The sequence below is a fragment of the Lampetra fluviatilis genome, chromosome 55 (genome assembly GCF_964198595.1).
Source record: "Lampetra fluviatilis chromosome 55, kcLamFluv1.1, whole genome shotgun sequence".
NCBI lineage: Eukaryota > Metazoa > Chordata > Hyperoartia > Petromyzontiformes > Petromyzontidae > Lampetra > Lampetra fluviatilis.
In genome coordinates, this window is record NC_136329.1 from 8,989,453 (window position 1) to 9,010,639 (window position 21,187).

General features: G+C 51.9%; 1 protein-coding gene across 1 annotated transcript; it reads left to right on the plus strand.

The window, feature by feature from the left end:
- Positions 1-3,264: 3,264 nt before the first annotated feature.
- On the plus strand, positions 3,265-16,770 carry LOC144949914 (guanylate-binding protein 1-like). The gene is made up of 11 exons (XM_078879900.1): positions 3,265-3,307; positions 6,248-6,556; positions 7,422-7,549; positions 8,843-8,952; positions 9,962-10,214; positions 10,824-11,001; positions 11,368-11,648; positions 12,452-12,664; positions 14,818-14,920; positions 15,842-15,945; positions 16,103-16,770. Exons 2-11 carry the CDS (start codon positions 6,289-6,291, stop codon positions 16,190-16,192), a joined length of 1,728 nt encoding a protein of 575 aa, XP_078736026.1. The 5' UTR covers positions 3,265-3,307; positions 6,248-6,288; the 3' UTR covers positions 16,193-16,770.
- Positions 16,771-21,187: the final 4,417 nt, after the last annotated feature.

Sequence of the window (21,187 nt, forward strand, 5' to 3'; positions counted from 1 at the left end):
AGGAGGCCCCGCAACGTGAATGAGCGGCCGGCGAGCCGCGCGCGAGCGACTAGATGCGAGGCGCGTGTCGCGATGCCGGGCAAAGCTGCTCACTTAACACGACGAGTGGGGAGGGGGGGTGGAGAGCGCCGTTAGGAGCACCCCGGAACATGCATAGGAGGCCCAAGCTTCGAGCGGCTAGACGCAACGGTTGAGCATCACAAGCCTGTTCACTCGTTGTACAGGGTGGCCCAGAAGTCAGGACACATAGGGGGGCGTTGTTATACTGGGTAGGAACCTCCTGGTTACACCAGCCCATAAGGGATTATTGTGTCCGTCCGTCGTGCAGGGAGGGAGGGTGGGGAGGGAGGGGCTGGGTGGGGAGGGGAGGGTGGGGTGGGGCTGGGTGGGGAGGGTGGGGCTGGGTAGGGAGGGTGGGGAGGGGCAGGGTGGGGGGTGGGAGGGGAGGGGCTGGGTAGGGAAGGGAGGGTGGGGAGGGGCTGGGTGGGGAGGATGGGACTGGGTGGGTAGGGGCTGGGTGGGGAGGGTGGCGAGGGTGGGGCTGGGTAGGGAGGGTGGGGAGGGGCTGGGTGGGGGGTGGGAGGGGAGGGGCTGGGTAGGGAGGGGAGGGTGGGGAGGGGGCTGGGTGGGGAGGATGGGACTGGTGGATAGGGGCTGGGTGGGGAGGGTGGCGAGGGTGGGGCTGGGTGGGGAGGGTGGGGAGGGGCTGGGTGGGGGGTGGGAGGGGAGGGGCTGGGTAGGGAGGGGAGGGCGGGGAGGGGCTGGGTGGGGAGGATGGGACTGGTGGGTAGGGGCTGGGTGGGGAGGGTGGCGAGGGTGGGGCTGGGTGGGGAGGGGAGGGTGGGCTTGGTGGGGAGGGAGGGGCTGGGTGGGGGGTGGGAGGGGTGGGGCTGGGTGGGGTGGGGCTGGTCACCCCGTGGTGCCCTTATAAAACTCAACGTTTAACCTACTCACGCCGGCTTGTGCCCGCCCTCACAGTCGGCCATATTTGCGGAATACACCACGCCGCCGTTGACCCTGGCCATTGACACTATACACTACACTATTATACACTACACTATTATGCACTACACTATACACTACATAACACTACAGTGAGGGAAAAAGGTATTTGATCCCCTGCTGATGTTGTACTTATTTCCCTCATTAAAATGCAAATCTATTTATACAATTTTTGACATGCGTTTTTCTGGATTTTTGTTGTTGTTATTCTGTCTCTCTCTGTTCAAATAAACCTACCATTAAAATTATAGACTGATCATTTCTTTGTCAGTGGGCAAACGTACAAAAATCAGCAGGGGATCCAATACTTTTTCCCTCACTGTATACACTGCATAATGCACGGGCATAAGTAGTACTAATCACATACCTACATTTCCCATAAATATGCTAAATTCCTCTTGATATGCAAGATGTTTCTTGTTCATGTTTTTGTTTTTTGCTTGTTGCGGTTGCACCCGATTCAAGAGCCGAATGGCTCACAGGGCTACACCTAATACATGAAACTGAAAACTGAAACGGAGTCCCCATTGGCGGCCATTGTTACGAATTGGTAACCACGTGACCGTGGCACGTGCATCGGTTACGAGGCGCACGTGCCACGGTCACGTGGTTACCAATTCGTAACAATGGCCGGCGTGCGACCAATCAGTGATCAGACGCCACTTTCACCCCTCCCGTGGTGTGATATCTACTTGGTATTAATGGTAGGTTTTTACCCTTTTAACTGGTACAAAACTGACACCTTTATTCAAGGCATCATGTTTGCAATGACCACAACACAAGTAGTCAATTAAGCAAACAAAAAGAAGCAACTCTGATAAGGATAATAATATGCACTGTCCTTGAAGTTGATTGGCCCACACCCGAGACGGCTTTCTTTAGAGCCTAGTCCCCATTGGTGTAGGGCCAGATGACACCAGAAGGCGTACTTGATATTGTTTGAGCCTTCACGGTTGGTTTAATTTCCACCAACATATGGAATTTAACTTTGACGTTTGTTTAACTATTGGTTATATACATTACATAATTGTCATAATACATATTAAGTTAATTATGTATTTGTATTGTTCTTCTTGGTTCTTTCGGTATAGTCACGTAGAAGGGAAGTAATAAAATAATAAAAATAAAACGTAATAAAATACAATTCTCACGATGTTTCGGCCACAACGCAAGCAGCCGTCCTCAGGTGAAGAACAGGTCTGTCGGAAAGACAGCGTCCGAATGAACGCCGCCAAGCTTGGCAGCGTATATTTAAGCTGGGTTGGAGGGGATAAGGGGCGCCTTGACAAAGAAATTTGCATATCAACAGAGGAATTTAGAATATTTATGTAAAATGCAGATATGGGATTAGTCACTACTTGTGGAATGTGTAGGTGGTGGGGGGGGTCTCAAAGTCATACACGAGCATAATATGACTTTGAGACCCCTCTGTGTGAGTTTGTATCTCGCTGGGTGTCTGTGTCTCTCTGTGTGAGTCTATGTCTGTGTCTCGCTGTGTGTCTGTCTCTCTCTATGTTTCTCTGTATGAGTCTGCGTCTCTACGTCTGTGTCTCTGTCTGTGTGTGTCTCTCTCTCTGTGTGAGTCTGTCTCTCTGTGTCTGTGTCTCTGTGTGAGTCTGTGTCTCTCTCTGTGTCTGTGTCTCTCTGTGTGTCTGTATCTCTGTGTCTGTGTCTCTCTGTGTGTCTGTATCTCTCTGTGTCTGTGTCTCTGTGTGAGTCTGTGTCTCTCTCTGTGTCTGTGTGAGTCTGTATCTCTCTGTGTCTGTGTCTCTGTGTGAGTCTGTGTCTCTGTATGAGTCTGTGTCTCTCTCTCTCTGTGTCTCTCTGTGTCTGTGGCTCTGTGTGAGTCTGTCTCTCTGTGTCTCTGTGTGAGTCTGTGTCTCTGTATGAGTCTGTGTCTCTCTCTGTGTGAGTCTGTGGTGTTTCTCTGTGTGAGTCTGAGTCTGTGTCTCTGTGTGAGTCTGTGTCTCTGTATGAGTCTGTGTCTCTCTCTGTGTGAGTCTGTGGTGTCTCTCTGTGTGAGTCTGTCTCTCTGTGTCTGTGTCTCTGCGTGAGTCTGTGTCTCTGTCCACGGGTGTCTCCACGAGTCGATGGATCTCCAACCAATCAGAAATGAACGATAAAGAGGCGAAGTGCACGCTTAGGATATTCAGAATTGGATTTGATTACCTGCCCAAATAAGGACTTCCGCCGGATGTACGGAGGGGGGGGAGGCGGCTGCTGATTGGTTTGCCCGCCTATTAAAGGAACTCCGCCCACGTGGTACCTTACAGGGGTTGATCACGTGGGAGAGAGGCGTCCGCAGGTGAGTGAGGGGCACGCGGTGGCGTCGAGTTGGTGTCCGATATTAACCGATATTAACCGATATTAACCGATATTAACCGATATTAACCGATATTAACCGATATTAACCGATATTAACCGATATTAACCGATATTAACCGATATTAACCGATATTAACGTCCGTGTGAATATCGGTTCGTGTAGCTCTGGGTGCCAGTGTCGTGGCGGGTTAGTGCTGCTACCCAAAGCCGTAGCCATGGAGTTAACATTGGGGGGGGACGGACCAAATCGTCCCCCCCCCCCCCCCCCCCCCCAGAAAAAAATAAATCTAAATTTTTTAATAATTTTCTGCTTAAAATATAACAAAAAAAATTCGCTAACACATGGGATGCCCTTTATTTATTTTTTACAATGTCTAATAGTGTTGTATTACATTGCTCTGTTTCTAATTTTTTTTTTACCATGTCTTGTTTCATTGCATGAGATGGCAGAGATTCGGGATTAATAATAAAGTATAACCACAATCATATAAACAGAAATCTATTTTATAGCAATATATTGGGGGCGGGGGGGGGGGACATTTTGAGCATACAGTGGTAACTTGGTATACGTCGTTAATTCGTTCCAGAAGGTGGGACTTGTACCGGAAATGACGTACACCAAACGAATTTTTCCCATAAGAAATAAAGGGAAAGGAAATAATCCGTTCCAGAGTATAAGAAATTATATTTTATATGGCATATTATACGCTAATGGGTTGTATTAAAATGTTTAGACACTACTTATTACTAAAATGCATGCATAAATTAAAATAAATTCGTACAAATTTTTTTTTTTTTAAATCTAAATAAACTTTACCATCACTTTACCTTGCTGAGAGGAGTTTCTAGCCTGTGAGGAAGGGGAGGAGTCGTGAACGGGGTCTGCGTGGTGACTCATCCCTTCCCATACAAGTTCTAGCAAGACGTCGTATCCCAAGACATTTTTTTTCTCGTCAAAACACGACGTGTACCAAATTCCACGCAATCCAAAGCGGTCGTATACCGAGGTGTGACTGTATTTGAATATTGGAGGGGATGTGTGTGTGTGTGTCCCCATATATTATAATTACGAGTTTGAATGTTGCTTGTGGCCACACACCACGTGGTGCTGTTTCACGTCTTTGCGGCCATGAGGTCAATTCGGCGGCTGTAGTGGCGACATTCCTGTCGGCTCGGTGGGTGGTGGGCAGAGGTCGCAACCGGGTACCCGATACCCCTACCCGGCTACCCGTACCCGGCCGGGTACGGGTACCCGTTTGCGACCCTGGTGCGGCCGGGTACGGGTAGGCCGTGAGTCACTGGTGAGTCGCCGTTTGTCACTCATTTCCCAACGTCTTGTCTCCTCTCTCAATTCAAGTTCCTAGAATCAACCCACCCGCGCCTGCAACATGGCTTCATCCCAGAGGTCGCAATCGGGTACCCTACCCGATACCCGGCCGGGTACGGGTATAGGGTAGGGTACAGGTACCCGTTTTCGAGCCTGGTGCGGCTGGTTACGGGTACGGAATCAAAACCCGTTTGCGACCTCTGGTGGTGGGGTCATCCCCAGCAATGCCGGATAATCCTCGTAGCAAAAGTGGCTACAAATGCCACGGGTCCTGCACATTCAAGGGCCCCGCACGCTAAAAGCTTTCAAGTTATCGATTCCGGTTCGGTGATTCTGCACTTGCTCTATTACTATAGTACTGTACCGCCTTCAACTTTTTACAGACGACTGGGTGTTTAAGGTTAGTGCTTTGTTGTATTATTTGGCTGTGTAGCAAATGAGAAAAATTTAATTGCTTTACTGTGGAAGTAAAAAATTGGTTTTAATATTTTTATTTATTTAGGGCCCTGCATTAGCTTAATCCGACACTGACCCCCAGTTCTTATCGGACGCTTTGCTATTAACACATTCCTGCGGAGGGAGCTGGTAGGAACGTTGGGTTGCTCGCCCTGGTCAATGGCCAGGGTCAACGGCGGCGTGGTGTATTCTGCAAATATGCCCGACCTGAGGGTGGGCACAAGCCGGCGTGAGTAGGTTAAACGTTGAGTTTTATAAGGGCACCACGGGGTGACCAGCCCCTCTCCACCCACCCCCACCCAGCCCCTCCCCACCCTCCCCCTCTCCACCCTCCCCTCCTCATCCAGCCCCTCCCTGCACGACGGACGGACACAATAATCCCCTGTGGGCTGGTGTAACCAGGAGGTTCCTACCAGTATGATCAGTTATCGTGGCGTCGTCTTGCCCTAATCATCTGATCGTCGTTACAGCTCCACGCTCTGCAATATTTAGCGCTGGAGGTGGCTCTGATTTTTGCAACAAAAACAAACGCAGCCCACGAATGGCTCAGCAGTTGGTAGGTCTCTCTTTGCAGTGTACAGCGTGCTTAAAAAACAATGTTAACAGATAAATGGGACTAAATTTCGATTTAAAGCTTTCGTGACTGCAGGGATTCATCATCTTGGATCTTTCGGTAAAGTCACATAGAAGGGAAATCATAAAATAATACAAATAAAACATAATAATTTATTCAGACGCTGTCTTTCCGACAGACCTGTTCTTCACCTGGGGACGGCTGCTTGCGTTGTGGTCGAAGCGTCGTGAGAATTATTTTGTCAAGTTTTATTTTTATTTTTTTATTATTTCCCTTCTTCGTGACTTTACCGAAAGAACCATGAGGATGAATCCCTGCAGTCACGAAAGCTTAAAATCTAAATTATTATGTTTTATTTTTATTTCCCTTCTATGTGATGACTTTACCGAAAGAACCAAGAAGTTAAATGGGACTGTTTATGGAGGAGGGGGGGGGGGGGGCCCCACCACAAACTCGCAGCTTTGGTCACCGGGGGACAATTGGGGGGGCCAAGTCACCCACCTCACCCATGCTCACCACCACTAACCGGGGCTGGTTGATGTATAATCTAATTCCATTGCAAGCGAGTGAACCGACAGGACGAAAGGGTGAACCCTTGACCACGATGGCGTTTGGACGCTCACGACGGAGTCTGGACTGGGACCCTCCGACTCGTCCCACGCTCCTCGGCAGCCCCAACGACGAGACGTACCTGCCGCCGAAGCTGGTCCCCTTCATCCAACCGGACGAACACGGGAAGCTCTTCGTCTGCCCCGAGGCGTCCCGCCTGCTCGCAGACGTCACGGCGCCCATCGTGGTGTGCGCCGTGGGGGGCAACTACCGGGGTGGCAAGGACTTCCTCGTCAACTTCTTCGCGGGTGTCAAGGAACCAGGTGTGTGGTGGGGGGGAGGGGTAGGTGGGGGGGAGGGGTAGGTGGTGGGGGGGGTAGGTGGTGGGGGGGGGTAGGTGGTGGGTAGGTGGTGGGGGGGGGGGGTAGGTGGGGGGGGGGGGGTAGGTGGTGGTGGGGGGGGGGGGGTAGGTGGTGGTGGGGGGGGGGTAGGTGGTGGTGGGGGGGGGGTAGGTGGTGGTGGGGGGGGGTAGGTGGTGGGGGGGGGTAGGTGGTGGGGGGGGGGTAGGTGGTGGGGGGGGGTAGGTGGTGGGGGGGGGTAGGTGGTGGGGGGAGGGGTAGGTGGGGGTGTGGGGGGATATGAGCAGAGAAATGTCCCGGTGAAATTTCGACTTTAAGCTTTCGTAACTGCAGGGATTCATCTTCTTGGTTCTTTCGGTAAAGTCGTCATTGCAGGTTACACGGTGCTTAAATCATGTAACTATCTAACCGGTTAATCTGAAATCTGCGTAATTGCCACTACAGTACAGTAGTTGCCACATTCTCAATCGAAATCGTCAGTTGCGAATCAATGTAATGTTTTTTGCGATCATTTATTTTAAATTTACGAAACTGGCAGATAAACTTTGCTCCTAATATATATTTTTTAGCATCGATCCGTGGACAATGAATAGTTTAGAATTATCCGCGACTGCCTTCGCCATCCATGAGCGTGGATAATGAAGTTCTCCTGCGTTCGTTTAAAGACCGCTGCGTTATTGACGACGGTGCAAGCTGTTTTTGCTACGGTGCAGGTCTCCAAATCCCTTCATCTCTAGAGAGCAACATGGAGCCGACGTCTGGCTCCCATTAGATCCGTCGCCCCCTTCATGCTGCCGAGGTTTGCCAAAAGTGAAACCTTTTTTTTCAGGCTTCGCGATTGGACCTGCTTCTCTGCACAACACCAAAGGGATCTGGATCTGGGTGAAGCCCTTTCCCGTGCCGTCTGACGGAGCCATTTTGGTGATGGACGTTGAGCGACTGGACGGTCTGAACAAGGTGAGGGGAGCATGGATGGTTTGTCAGGTCGTGCCTGCTAATCTACGCGCTCGGCCACTGATTGGGTCGCTCGCTCATGCACTGTGTTGGTCACTCGTTCCACAGCCATTGACTCGCTCGGTCATTCAGTCTGTTCGATGCCACACTAGCTCGCCACCTGGGGGGGTGCAAGTGGGTATCTTGTCGTTAAAACTTAATTTTGGAGCTTTCGTGACTGCAGGAATTATTCTTTGGTTCTTTCGGTAAAGTCACGTATAAAGATAAAATAATAAATTAAATACTAGCATACCACGTATCTTGTCGTTCTCCTTAAAGGCATTTAAGTAGCGCCTTTTTAAAATAAGGCTCTTTTTAACAGAATTCAACAACGGCACAACCTACGGATGTTAATGGTGGTGAGGTTGTGCGACTTTCGTGGCGAAATTGACGGTCAATAATGATTTAAATGAATGGGATTGAGTGACAGCCATATAATTAATTATTATTCTGATGGTCAATGATGACGAGTGGATTCAATAAATGGGATTAACAAAAGTGATATCCATGTAATGAGAATAATTATTCTGACGGTCAATGATGACGAGTGGGTTCAATGAGTGCTGTCCGTGAGAAAATGAAGAGGAAGCCATGTGCCAAGGCAGCCTTAACCCAGTTCCGTTCTGCTCTAACGACGCCGCGTGTGGTCGTCATAACGCCGATTGGCCAAGGAGCGGTAACACAATCGAGCGACCGGAAGTGACGTAGCAGCACCAGGTAGTAGTAGGCGGTGGCGGTTGTAACTGCTAAGCGTCATCGGCGTCATAATGGAATTGGGCGTTGGGATGCGTCTAGACCAGTGGTTCTTAACCTGGGGTGCATCACGTGATGGTTATGAAGAGGAGGGGGAAGTAGTGGGGTGAGCCGGGTAAACAAGTGAGTTTTGAAGTGAGCAGAACAACTTTGTGCGTGGAGGTGACCGCTTAATGTGGAGGGGCAAGTTTTTGTTCTGGTGATGGGGGGGCCGAGAAGATGGAGACGGCGTCGATTGAGAGCGCAGAGGGTGAAGGCGACGCTGTAGAGAGCGTGGCAAGGTGCGGTGGGTGGAGGCGGCAAGACCCACGAAGGGATTTGCAGAGACCAGGGCGATCAATAATTTTCGGTGCCCCCTCGAACCATCGTCGTCAAGGGCACTTGATAAATGTAAATTGTGAATTACGATTACTTTGAACGGGTCACTGTGTAGTAACAACACCCATTGAGGAGAGGGTGCATTTGCGCTGCCCGCGTATCATGCCAGGTTGTTGTTGTTTCCAGGAGGAGCCCGATCTGGACAACTACCTGATCCTCATCGCGATGCTGCTCTGTGCCGAGTTTGTTTGGAGCACCTCTAACTCGCCGAGCAAGGACTCGATGGATCACGTGCGGTATCCTCCCAGTGCGCCCGCCATGGACGTTAGCACACAGACCAACATCCCCTCATACAAGCCATACGACTAATCTTGATTTATTTTCTTGGTTCTTTCGGTAAAATCACGTAGAAGGGAAATAATAAAATAATATAAATATGAAACGATAAAAAAAATCGAGAATTTTTCTTGTTTTATATTTAGGTGGGGAAAAGCTGATGACAGACGCTTGTGTTGCGCCCGAAACGTCGTGCTTTATTTTATTCCATAACAGACTTTTGGGCCAAGCGCTATTGGCGAGTAGCACCCTACGAAGGTCAGAACGGCACACGCAGGGGGGGGTGGGTGGCCAACAACCCCGCCCGGCCGCCTTTGTCTCTCCCCAGTGGTGATGGTTTATTTTACGCACCGGGTACTCGTGTGATGCCGAGTCTACCTAGGGGACGCCCAGAATGGTTCGGATAATCGTCACTGGTGTAGGCCGTGAGCGGGAATCGAACACCCGGGTCGCCGGGGCTTGTAGCGCAGTGCGCTACACTCTCGCTGGTCCGCCCATGTTGTTGTAGCCTTCCACGCCGGGGCAAAGTGATGTTGACGAGCAGCTCGTGATTTAAAAATTGTTTAAAAAACAAATTGCCAGGTCGGCCCCATCGGAGCTGCTATATGCCCCTTTATGCAATCCTTGCAATCCTTGCAATCTTTGCGCCCCAGCTCCTTGCAATGGCTGCCCCCACGCCAGAGGTCGCAACCGGGTACCCGATACCCCTACCTGATACCCGGGTACCCGGCCGGGTACGGGTACCCGTTTGCGACCCTGGTGCGGCCGGGTTACAGCTAAGCCGTGAGTCACTGGTGAGTAACCGTTTGTCACTCATTTCGGGTAGGATACGGGTACCCGTTCCCGGCCTGGTACGGGTACCCATTTGCGACCCTGGTGCGGCCGGGTACGGGTAAGGAATCAAAGCCCGTTTGCGACCTCTGCCCCACGCTCCTTGCACTCCTTGACCCCCTCCCGTCCGCGCCCGAGGTTCCTGGACGAGCTGCCGCGCTTCGTGGTGCTGTCCGACTACTCGCCGCCCCGGCCCGCCTTCGTGGACCGCTACGGCGTGGGCAGAACCCTGCCGGGCTTCTCCGTGGCCCTCTGGGACTTCCGCCCGCGGCCGAACTCCTCCAACGATGTCCTGGAACGTGGCCTGCGTGCGCGCAGGGAGGGCACAGAGGACTCGACCCGCGACTTCAACCGCAGGCGCGAGCTCTTCGCCGCTCACTTCCCCATCGGGGTGAGTGGTGTGTGTGTGGGGCAGAGGTCGCAAACGGGTTTTGATTACTTACCCGTATCCGGCCGCACCAGGGACGCAAACGGGTACCCGTTCCCTACCCGTACCCTACCCGAAATGAGTGACAAACGGTTACTCAGCAGCGACTCACGGCCTACCCGTACCCGGTCGCACCAGGGTCGCAAACGGGTACCTGGCCGGGTACGGGTAGCCGGGTATCGGGTACCTGGTTGCGACCTCTGGTGTGGGGTCACGCTGTGTGTGGGGGGGGTGCGGTAGTGTTTATCAGCGCTGCGCTATGAACCTGGCGACTCGCGTTCGATTCCCCTGCTTGCCCCCAACGCCACCCAGTGACGATTATCAAAACTGGTCCTGGGCCTCCCCTAGGTCGACTCGGTCTCAAGTGAGTACCCGCTGTGTAAACATCGCCACTGGGGAGACAAAGGCGGTCGGGCGTGGTGCTGGCCACCCACCCCCTCGTGTGCCGTTCCGGCCTTCATAGGCGCCTGCTCCGACCAGTCTGCTAGAGGCTACACGGGGGGGACCTTTGTCTGTGTTTAGGTGCTGCTACCACTTCCAGCTCCCCTAACCACCACCCCACCCTCCCCCCAGCGCCACTGCTGCTACGGCCTGCCGATCCCCGTGCAGCCGGACCGACTGCCGGACTCTGAGCGCCTGACGGAGAGCCAGGTGGAGGTGGCTCTGCACCACGCCGTCTCCCCGCTCGCCCACCACGTGCTGCAGGCCAGCACCACCAAGCGCCTGCAGGGGGCAGCCCTCACGGGGCCACGTGAGTGACGCCTGGTGGCAGAGGTCGCAAACGGGTTTTGATTCCTTGTCCGTACCCGGCCGCATCAGGGTCGCAAGTGGGTACCCGTACCTGGTCGGGTACGGGTACTCGTTCCCTACCCGTACCCTACCCGAAATGAGTGCCAAATGGTTACTCACCAGTGACGCACGGCAAACATGATGCCTTTGTATAAAGGTGTCAGTTTTTGTACCAGTTGAAAGGGTAAAAAAAACCCATTGCTATATTTTGCCACTGGTAAAGGAGGCCTCGTAGTGTTGTTGAACTTTGCCTGCTAACAGTTGAACGCTGTGGGCTCACCTGACCTGCGGCTCTTTCCCCCCCCCCCCCCCCCCCCCCCCATCGCAGTTTTCACGATGCTGGCCGAGCAGCTGTGCGAGTTCCAGCGCGCCGGCTCCCCGCTCTGCATCGAGTCAGCGACGGCGGTCATCTGCGACGTCCAGAACAGCGCCGTGTGCCTCGAGGCGCTGGCGGCCTACCGCCGCCGCTTGTCCACGGCGATGCTCCGGCTGCCGCCGCTCGTCACGCAAGTGGACGAGCACCACGCCGAGGCGGTGGGCGATGCCCTGGAAGTCTTCACCTCGGGCGTGTTCCTCGACAAGGACGGGGTGTACGCCATGAGACTCGTGGTGAGCGGGGGAAGTGACTTGGTTGGGTGAGTGGACTCGTGAATGTGCGGCTAGCAGAGTTGTTCAACCTCCCGCTTGGTTTGGCGCTGGCTACTGTGTATGCGGCTTCGCCCATTTTTAAATCCTTTATGTTAAGTTCGCTTGCTTGCGCGCTTACGACCGTGCAAATCTTTCGGTCGTTTTTAACCCACTTCCCCGTGATCCAATCGAGCTGACATTTTGCGCACAGACTCGTTGTGCGTGACAATTTATTTTCGTGACTTTTTTTCTCTCAAATTTTACACTTTTTAGGAAAAAATAATTATATTTAATTACCAATTGCTTAATGGTGGCAGGCAATCATCTGATCCACAGGTGGCAGCCATCTCAAGCCAGAGGACGAGAGGACTCTAGCCGCCACGCATATAAAGGATTTATAGTGAAAAACTTTGTTTTTACGGGTTAATTTTTTCCTACCTGAGTTTTCTGCTGCGCCGTTTGAGGTTGGCCCTCTGCATGCGGCGGCTGCGCGCTTGGACGCGGCGTGTCCTGTGCACGCCACGTGACGGCAAGCGGCCGTCTCCTGCGGGGGGTTCCACTTTGTGTGCCGCCTTTTGGAGTCTGCTGCCGACAACGGCGTCTGCCGCTTAGGTGGCAGGGAAACCCGTTCGTCCGCGAGCCGCAACCAACCCGGTCTGCTGCTGCGGCGCGTAGGAGGCGCTTTCTCGCTTCGCTCACGGATTTGAAACGACAGCAAGTAACGTCGTCGTCGTTGTTGCTGCTGCTCGTCAAAGCTCTTCGACAATTTCTGTGCCTCCGCCCAGGGTCTCGTCTCGGCGGCTCGACACGAGATCTTGCAGGAGGCCGACGAGGCGTCCGCGAGGCGGTGCCGCCATCGCCTGGTGGAGCTGTACGCCGGCGTGAAGCTCAAGAACGAGCAGGACGCGTTCAGCACGCCGGGAGGCCACGCCGTCTACCGCAGCCTCGTGGACGACCTGGTGCTCCAGTACTGCGGGACGCCGGGGCTGGGCGACGAGGTGACTTGGGAGGTCGTGTGACGAAGGCGAGAAAGCGGCGGCGGTGGCAGCTTTGGTTGTGCGTCGTGCCTGCTGGGGTCTCAAATTCGGTAGCCGTTGGTGCTACGAACCCGGCAAGCTGAGGTTCGATTCCCGCTCGCGGCCAACACCGGTGACGATTGATCAGAGGTCGCAATCGGGTACCCGGCCGGGTACAGGTACTCGTTTGCGACCCTGGTGCGGCCGGGTACGGGTACGCGTGAGTCACTGGTGAGTCACCGTGTGTCACTCATTTCCCAACGTCTTGTCTCTTCTCACAATTAAAGTTCCTAGAATCAACCCACCCGCGCCTGCAACATGGCTTCATCCCAGAGGTCGCAATCGGGTACCCTACCCGATACCTGGCCGGGTACGGGTAGCCGGGTATCGGGTAGGGTACCTGTTTGCGACCCTGGTGCGGCCGGGTACGGGTAAGGAATCAAAACCCGTTTGCGACCTCTGCGATTGATTATCTACTGCTCCTGGGCCTCCCCTAGGTCAACTCGGCCCCCAAATGAGTGCCTGGTGCAGTGTGTAAGCATCGCCACTCGGAGATGAAGGCAGTCGGGCGTGGTGCTGGCCACCCCCCACCCCCTAGTTTACCATTCCAGCCTTCATAGGTGCTCGCTAAGAGCACTTGCCCCAACCAGGGCTAGAGGCTACACGGGGGTCTTTGTCTTTGCCTTCGAGTTGTGCCGCAAAAGAATACGCTGGGTGTGATTCATAATTAAAACATCGCCACTGGGGGGAGATGAAGGTGGCCGGGCGTGGGGCTAATCACTCTCCCCCTCGTGCCGTTCTGGCCTTCATAGGGGCTGCTACTCGCTAACAGCACTTGCCCCGAGTCTAAGGCTGTACAGGGGATCTTTGTCTGTCTATAGTCCGTGGGTCCATGAGCACGTGTGGTAAGTTGCGAGAGAATAGCGGTACGGAGTGACCTCGTGTTTTAATAGTGATCTACTGTGTGAAAGTAGTACTGGGGGGGGATGAAAAATAATGGGGTTTTTACCGTTGCTGGCACTAAAACGGTAGTTGCGTAAAGATGTTCAAATCAACGTATTCTGTACTACTTTAACCACGTTCAATACGTGTGGTGTGAACATGCTCTGATACATAATGCCAGTGAAACGGGATTGGCATACACACCCAGAGCTGCGGCGTTCCATATGGCCTCGTCTCGCCGCCAGTGCTAAACCAGAACGCCCAAAAGCAAACCACAAATGTAGTTTCGATTTAAAGCTTTCGTGACTGCGGGGATTCATCATCTTGGTTCTTTCGGTAAAATCGCGTAGAAGGGAAATAATAAAATAATTAAAATAAAACAAAATAAAATACAATTCTCACAACGTTTCAGCCACAATGCAAGCAGCCGTCCTCGGGTGAAGAACAGGTCTGTCGGAAAGACGGCGTCATTTAGACGCTGTCTTTCCGACAGACCTGTTTATTTTTATTATTTTATTATTACAAATGCAATGCGCGCATTTTGGCGTGAGCGAGCTGAGCTCTCAAGGGAGCTGGTCCATGAGTACGGCTGACTGAGGTGGGACTGCCTGCAATTTGGTGTTAGAACTTCCCAATGCCGATCTTGGTGCCGGGTAATCTCAGTGTATTAATACTGGCCAAAGGCGCTGCTAAGCGGCGCTGTGTACTAGTACCCCCGCTTGGGCTAGTACGGAGTTCCCTGTATAGGTACCAGAGCATGGCTAACCCTGTTACCCCCCCTCCCCATGTCTCTTCGTGCAACTTGTTTGGGAGGTGGTGTGGTAGTGGGTTAAGCAAGGCACTTGCAGGAGCTGCACCTTTTGCCTCGTGACCCTGTAGCACGCAGTGGCCAAAGACTGATGACGCGTAAAGTCGGTTGAGACCATTTTAAAATAATTTTTATGATGAACCCAAAGAAGCTGGACCTGTTAAAGAAAGGCACTGAAAGTTGAACCTTTGTCAGCCGCGACATCGTGTTCTTGTACGAACTTTCGCTCGTACGCAGACAAACGCGCTAATCGGTTCCGTGGGTCGTCCCTTCCGCAGCGTGCTAATCGGAGGTGCGTTCCCGAAGCGCTGACGCACGCCGCTCCATGCGTGTGCGAGATTATTCTTTGCCTGGCTTGTGCTGTGTGTGTGTCAACTCTGCACAGATGGATAGAATCCTGGCCCTATTCCTGAACGAGAAGGCGGAGGATGGCCGGGCAATTTTCATCGTGGACAAGCTCGTTACTGCTATGGAGGAGGAAAAACGAAGTGAGGGGGGGGGAGCACACGTCTCTGACGCCACACTAACACACAAAGACAAAGCTCCTCCCCACTACCACCGTGTCGCCTGTAACAGACTGTTGGGGCAAGTGCTGTTAGCAAGGTAGCACACCAATGAAGGCTGGCACTGGCAGTACGCGTGAAGAAGGATGCTGCTGCTGGTCAAGTTGGAGGCAGTCGCCCTCCAGCAACAACGGAGGGGGCAGAGCGGCGCTCACAACAATGAGCAACTTGCCCGGCAGATAAAACGCAGTTTTGCACAGTAGGGGGCGCACGTGGTCAGTCGATCCGTGGCACCTGCTGGGTCTGTCCCGTGGCCTCTTGTCGGCATCTGAGACTGACACTTCACGTGGCCTCCAAGTGCACCGGGCCTGGCACGGGCGCCGTGGTGACGTCACCACCAGTTGATGGTTAATGGTGGCTCTTGTTGTAGTGCTTTGTGTGCATTTATTTCGCACAAAACCCAACGCAAAGCAGTTGTGAAAAAAGAAATGAACTTGTCAATCCGCGATTTTAAAAGTAAATAGCTCCCAGTGACCAACACCAAACCCTGGGGACCACCTTTGTCTCCGGAGTTAATGCTTTTACACTGCACCCCAGGTACTAAATTTGAGGCTGAGCCGACCTAGGTGCGGCCCTGGGTATTGTGGTTCGGTTAATGGTCTCTGATGGGGGTTGGGTGGTGGTGTTGACCGAGAGCCGGGATGGAGATCTCGCGGCAACTCTCACGGGGGGGTGGAGGCTTGTGCCGATGGTGATGCCAGCAGATCCGAATCCTTTAGACCCGGGAGAAACCTGAGCTTGTGAAGCGTTCTTTATAAACTTCCAGATGTCCCCCCCAGGTAAGCGGGGTGACCTGCAGGCCAGCGCATTTTGAGCTTCCTCCACCCCCCCCATCTCCCCCCGCAGAAAAGGCGGTAGAGGAGAAGGAGATGGCGGAGCGGCAGCGGCGTCTGGAGGAGAAAAGTCGCGAGCAGGAGCTGCACATCTCCAACCTGAGACACAAGATGGAGGTGAGTGGGGAAGGGTTCGTGGGGGAGATGCAGATCAAGGTGTGGCTGCTGAAATCATTGCTAGCCGACAGCAACTTGCACCCCCCCACAGCCAGCCCGTGGCGGCTACCTTGGGAGACCTCCTCTGTCTCGTCTGCCCTCTGTCTCTCTCGTGCAGGCCTTGGAGAGCTATGCGCTGGAGTGTGGCTGGAAGGGCTCAAGGGAGCCCAAGAGGGGCAGGGACCGTGAAGTCTGCGCCATCCTGTAACCTTCCCATCCTGTGACCGTCCTCCCTCCATCCTGTGACCATGGCTATAGATGGGATTGGGTAGGACTCGTTACAAGTGATCTGGGTCTGATAGGTCTTCCTCCCTTGGTGATGTAGTAGTATCACTTATCAGTAGGTTTTCACTCTAGGTTTGATACGTGAACCATTTAAAGATTAGTCCCCTTTTTTAAAGAAACTTTGACGCTTTTACCGCTTGGATACTTCACCGTTGTCAGAAGGAAAAGGATGGGCAAGTGAACACGTATCCGAGACGCTTTTTAAAATGATTACACGAACCCCGCTTACCCCCCCCCTACACCCCCTCGTTATCTAGGGTGTAGGTGTGGATAAAGTGAACCGGGCTCCTTAAAAATAATACGTGAACGTCTCCTGAGTAATGTTTTTATCTTACTATGCGTACTTGATACCATTCCCCCTTTAATCCCGTTCAGTTACAGGGTGGGTAAGTGAACCGGGTCGTGTTGGTCAACATGGGGATGGTTAAACTCGTATTGCAAACGTACCTAAAGCTGCGACGTTTTAAGACTTTTCAATAAACTTGTACTTTGTGTACCTTATCTAATTTGAGAGTGACTGACTGGGGTGTAGGTGTGATTAAATGTTCACTCCCTCGCCTGGTACGCAGGACGTCGTGGGTTAAATTCCCAGCCCCTGACGATGCCTGCTGCTGTGTATTTTGGAATTGCGTCTTCCCCGACCAACTTTTTCTCCATCCACCCCACACGATCTCTCCCAGATTTGTGTGCACACCGCACAGTCGGCTAAGCCGTTTTCGTATATCCACTCTTAATACTAAAATTACCATTTGCAGCTTCTCACCCCAAGCTATAAATAACCCTGAGTGCAATGTCCATTGTGCTGTTTGCCTTTTGGCCTTGTTCTCTGGTATAACACTGACTAGGCCCTAAAGACGGATGCCGTCTGGTGCAGGCCAATCCGTTTCAAAGACGATGCCATATATAATTATAATTAACACTTTCTGATAATTATGAGAGCGTCTTTGTATTAACCACACGCGGTAAACTTGTGGTGAAGATGCAGTAACTTGATTCCTTGCAAAAGGTTTCTGTTTGGCGTTTGAACATCTTAACACAACTCCTGACTTATTGCCAGGAAAGCGCAAATCCGATTCGTAACTCGTCACGAGGTACGGCGCCATTTTTAAATTTCCTGCAAAAAAAACCGACAACTCGTATAATGCAACTCCTAAGTGAACGTCTTGCACCTGCAGTAGCAATCAGATATGTCCTCCATCGCAACACCACAGCTGCATTTCTGTCAATAATTTTTAGGTAACTAATGTGATATTAAAGTTGATTTCAATATTTTAAGTTGTGCAATATTTTCATTTCCACTAATAACTCGATACTTTCTTAACATGACCGAGTTCCTGTTGGTCGATTGACATTAAATTTATACCAAATTTAAGTTGTATCTTGCCAGAAAGGGGGTACATGTTGTTGGAGCTAATTATTTAACATGCAGCTTACCGGTCCAGAAGATGGCCCCGAATTTATATTTGGGGCGTGCCTCATACTCCACGTGGGGGCTCTGGGTCCAATCCCTGATCACAATCGCCCGATCATCATCATAATAATGAAACGCACGTGGCTCTGCGTAGTGAGTCGCAGAGTGCACGTGATTCGTAGCAGGTAAGCTCGCGCCTGATACGTTCACCCTCCAGACTCGTACTAATTGTAGCACTCCCATCCAAAAAAAAACATTCTGGAAAGTGGTTATCGGTCGTCTCCAAAGGAAGTCGCCACAACTTTCCACCACAACACCAGAACGAGACGACCCAGCATCTAGACCTCAAAGTATACCTCAAGACTCTGCGTCCAGATGCTACAGTGCACAATTATACTAATGAGTGGTTAATCGTGGGAGAGCTCACACTGGCTACAACTGTGAACATCGGTCATGATTCATCCACTGCTGGAATGTATGACTTCTTTGGCCTACTGTACGTAGCCCACTGTGCTAATCTGTGGGTGTCTATTGGTCCTCACGGCTCGGTGTCTGTGGGTCTGTAATACGTGTACGTACTTGTTTCAGGGACGTGCGGTCAGGGGAGGCAGAGCCTCGCCTGTCATGCTCCAATGAAAATAGGTGTTACGAAAAAAAAGGAATAACAAAATCAAATAAACATTCCGATTTTGCCACTCATCTGTGTTTATAAATGTCATTTCTGTACGATTTCAATCGGTAAAAAATCGCCGAATTTGCGGAGCTCCGCTTCGCGAGCAATAAGCGCATGTCTGTTACTATCTCAGTATGTAACCAATGTAATGTTTGTAGACCCCTTCATTTCATGTCCTCGCCTTCCATACGCCAGGTAACTTATTTCACGTGTGTGTGTCGAGGTTATCGCCACTCGCCATTCAGTAACCTGCAGTACTATTGGGTGTCAACAGGGTGCAGCAGCGTTACCTCACTGGGGGAAATGGCGTGGGTCAAAACAGCTGACGGCGGATCCAAACGACGGATCCTGAGGGGATGTCACCTCCCAGGGTCAACCAGAATGTTCCAGAAAGGGGGCGTGGCTTGGACGGAGCCAGCCACGAACCGGTATAAAAGCCAGAGCGCTGAGAGCTTTGGCTCAGTTATCTCCACACGAAGACCGAAGCCTGGGCTGAAGATAGGACCCTGGACCCCAAGCTCTACAGCCCTTCTAAGGGCGGTGGTTACACACCATATTCAACATCCCTGGTGAGTCGGTGCAGTCAGCAGTTGACAACACACCAGGCTCAACATCCCTGGTGAGTCGGTGCAGTCAGCAGCTGCCAACGCCGAACCCCGGGCGGTGGTTAACTAACCCGGAAAACTCAGCTTGTCTGGGCATGTGGAACTCCTGGTGGAGGAAATTCCACCAAAAGGATATTTGGACCTTCCACTACAACCAGAACCATCTCCAGTCGTCTTGACTACGTCTTGCCACTGGATACAGATGGGGCTGGTCGAGAGAGTGAGGTTGACGCCGCGCAAATCACCCTCACTTAAATCCAAGTTCTCTGCGCAAGTCATGGCACTTTTTTGCCATCGTCATTATCCAAGTCCTGTGGCGATGGGTGAGCGACGAAGCAGCAGGCACGGATATGCTGGAAGCTGTAGCCGCAAATCTGCACGCAGGCGGTTCAGGATATTGGTCGTTTGCTCACTGGACCGAAGCAGCAGTGAATTCCGGCAGCACCCTGAGTGACTGAGCAGCCCTATTCAGGATCACACCGCTCACCTCCGTAGTGAGGACAGGGTTAGCAAAGGTACCCTAAACATTGCCTGCTTTAAAACATCCTGGCCAGCCTACTGCAGCTGGCGGGATCTCATACTTGCGGTCGAAAAAAGAAAAGAAAAACAAATAAAATGAAAAAGACCAAAGTGATACCACTCACTGTTGGCGCCTGGAATGTGCGCACTTTGATGGACACATCTGGATCAAAAACACCTGGGAGACGCACCACCCTTGTGGGAAGAAAGCTAGCCAGATACAATGTGAATGTTGCTGCCCTTAGTGAGACCCGACTGGCCAATACTGGACAGGTGACTGAAGTGGGTGCAAGTTACACATTATTCTGGAACGGACGAGGCCAGCAAGAGAGACGTGATGCTGGTGTTGGTTTTGCAGTAAAAAACCACCTGGTCAACCAACTGGCAAGCCAACCCAAGGGGATAAACGACCGTTTAATGACCTTAAAGCTCCACCTATTGGGTAAAAAGGCGGCCACCATCATCAGTGCCTATGCCCCTACCATGACCAACTGACGAGATCAAAACCAAGTTCTATAATGACCTGGAAGTCATTATTGCTGCCACAGCCAGCTCTGACAAACTCCTGATACTTGGTGACTTCAATGCCAGAGTTGGAAGTGACCATCAGTCATGGAATGAAGTCATAGGTGCACACGGCATTGGAAAATGTAACAGCAACGGTCTTCTGCTGCTGAAAACATGCTCGGAATTTGACCTGCTCATCACCGACACGATATTCCAACTGGCAAAGCACAAGACAACTTAATGGATGCATCCTCGTTCACACCACTGGCACTTGCTTGACTAAGTCATCGTGAGGAGGAGCGACCGGCACAAGGTCAGGGTGACCAAGGCAATGTGCGGTGCTGAATGTTGGACTGACCATTGTCTCATTATCTCCAAACTTAACATCCGGATTAAGCCTCCCAGACGCCCACAAGGAAATAGACGCGTCAAGCGTCTTAACGTCACTCGCCTACAACAGGAACACACCAGACTGGCCTTTGTTGAGGCTTTAGACCATGACCTGGAGTCTCTAAGCTTCGAGCATACAGACGCTGAGGCAGACTGGACAGCTCTCAAGAACGTGCTGCATTCTACAGCCCTTGAATCACTCGGTGTTCCCTTACGTACACATCAAGATTGGTTTGATGAGAACGATGCAGAAATCCGAGTACTCCTTGACGACAAACATCGCCTGCATGAAGCATATCTGAATGACAGCAGCTCAAGCTTAAAGAAAACTGCCTTTCTCAACATTCGCAGGGTTGTCCAGCGGAGACTCAGAGTCATGCAAGATACCTGGCTGTGCGCAAAAGCCGAGGAGATTCAGTCCTACGCTGACAGTCACAACACCAAGTGCCTCTATGATGCACTCAAGCAGGTCTATGGTCCGCATCACTCAGGAATTTCACCTCTCCTGAATACAGATGGAACAACACTCCTCACAGAGAAGGACAAAATACTTGCAAGGTGGGCTGAACACGTCAGGGCAGTCCTCAACAAGCCATCATGCATACACGAGGAAGCAATTTGCGAGACTGCCTCAAGTTGAAATAAACCAGTCCCTTGCTGTTCTACCATCCTTTGAGGAAACCAGCAAAGCCATAAGCCTATTCACTATGAGATCTCTTTTACCAGTGGCAAAATATAGTAGTAGTTTTTTTACCCTTTTAAACTGGTACAAAACTGACACCTTTATTCAAGGCATCATGCTTGCAATGACCA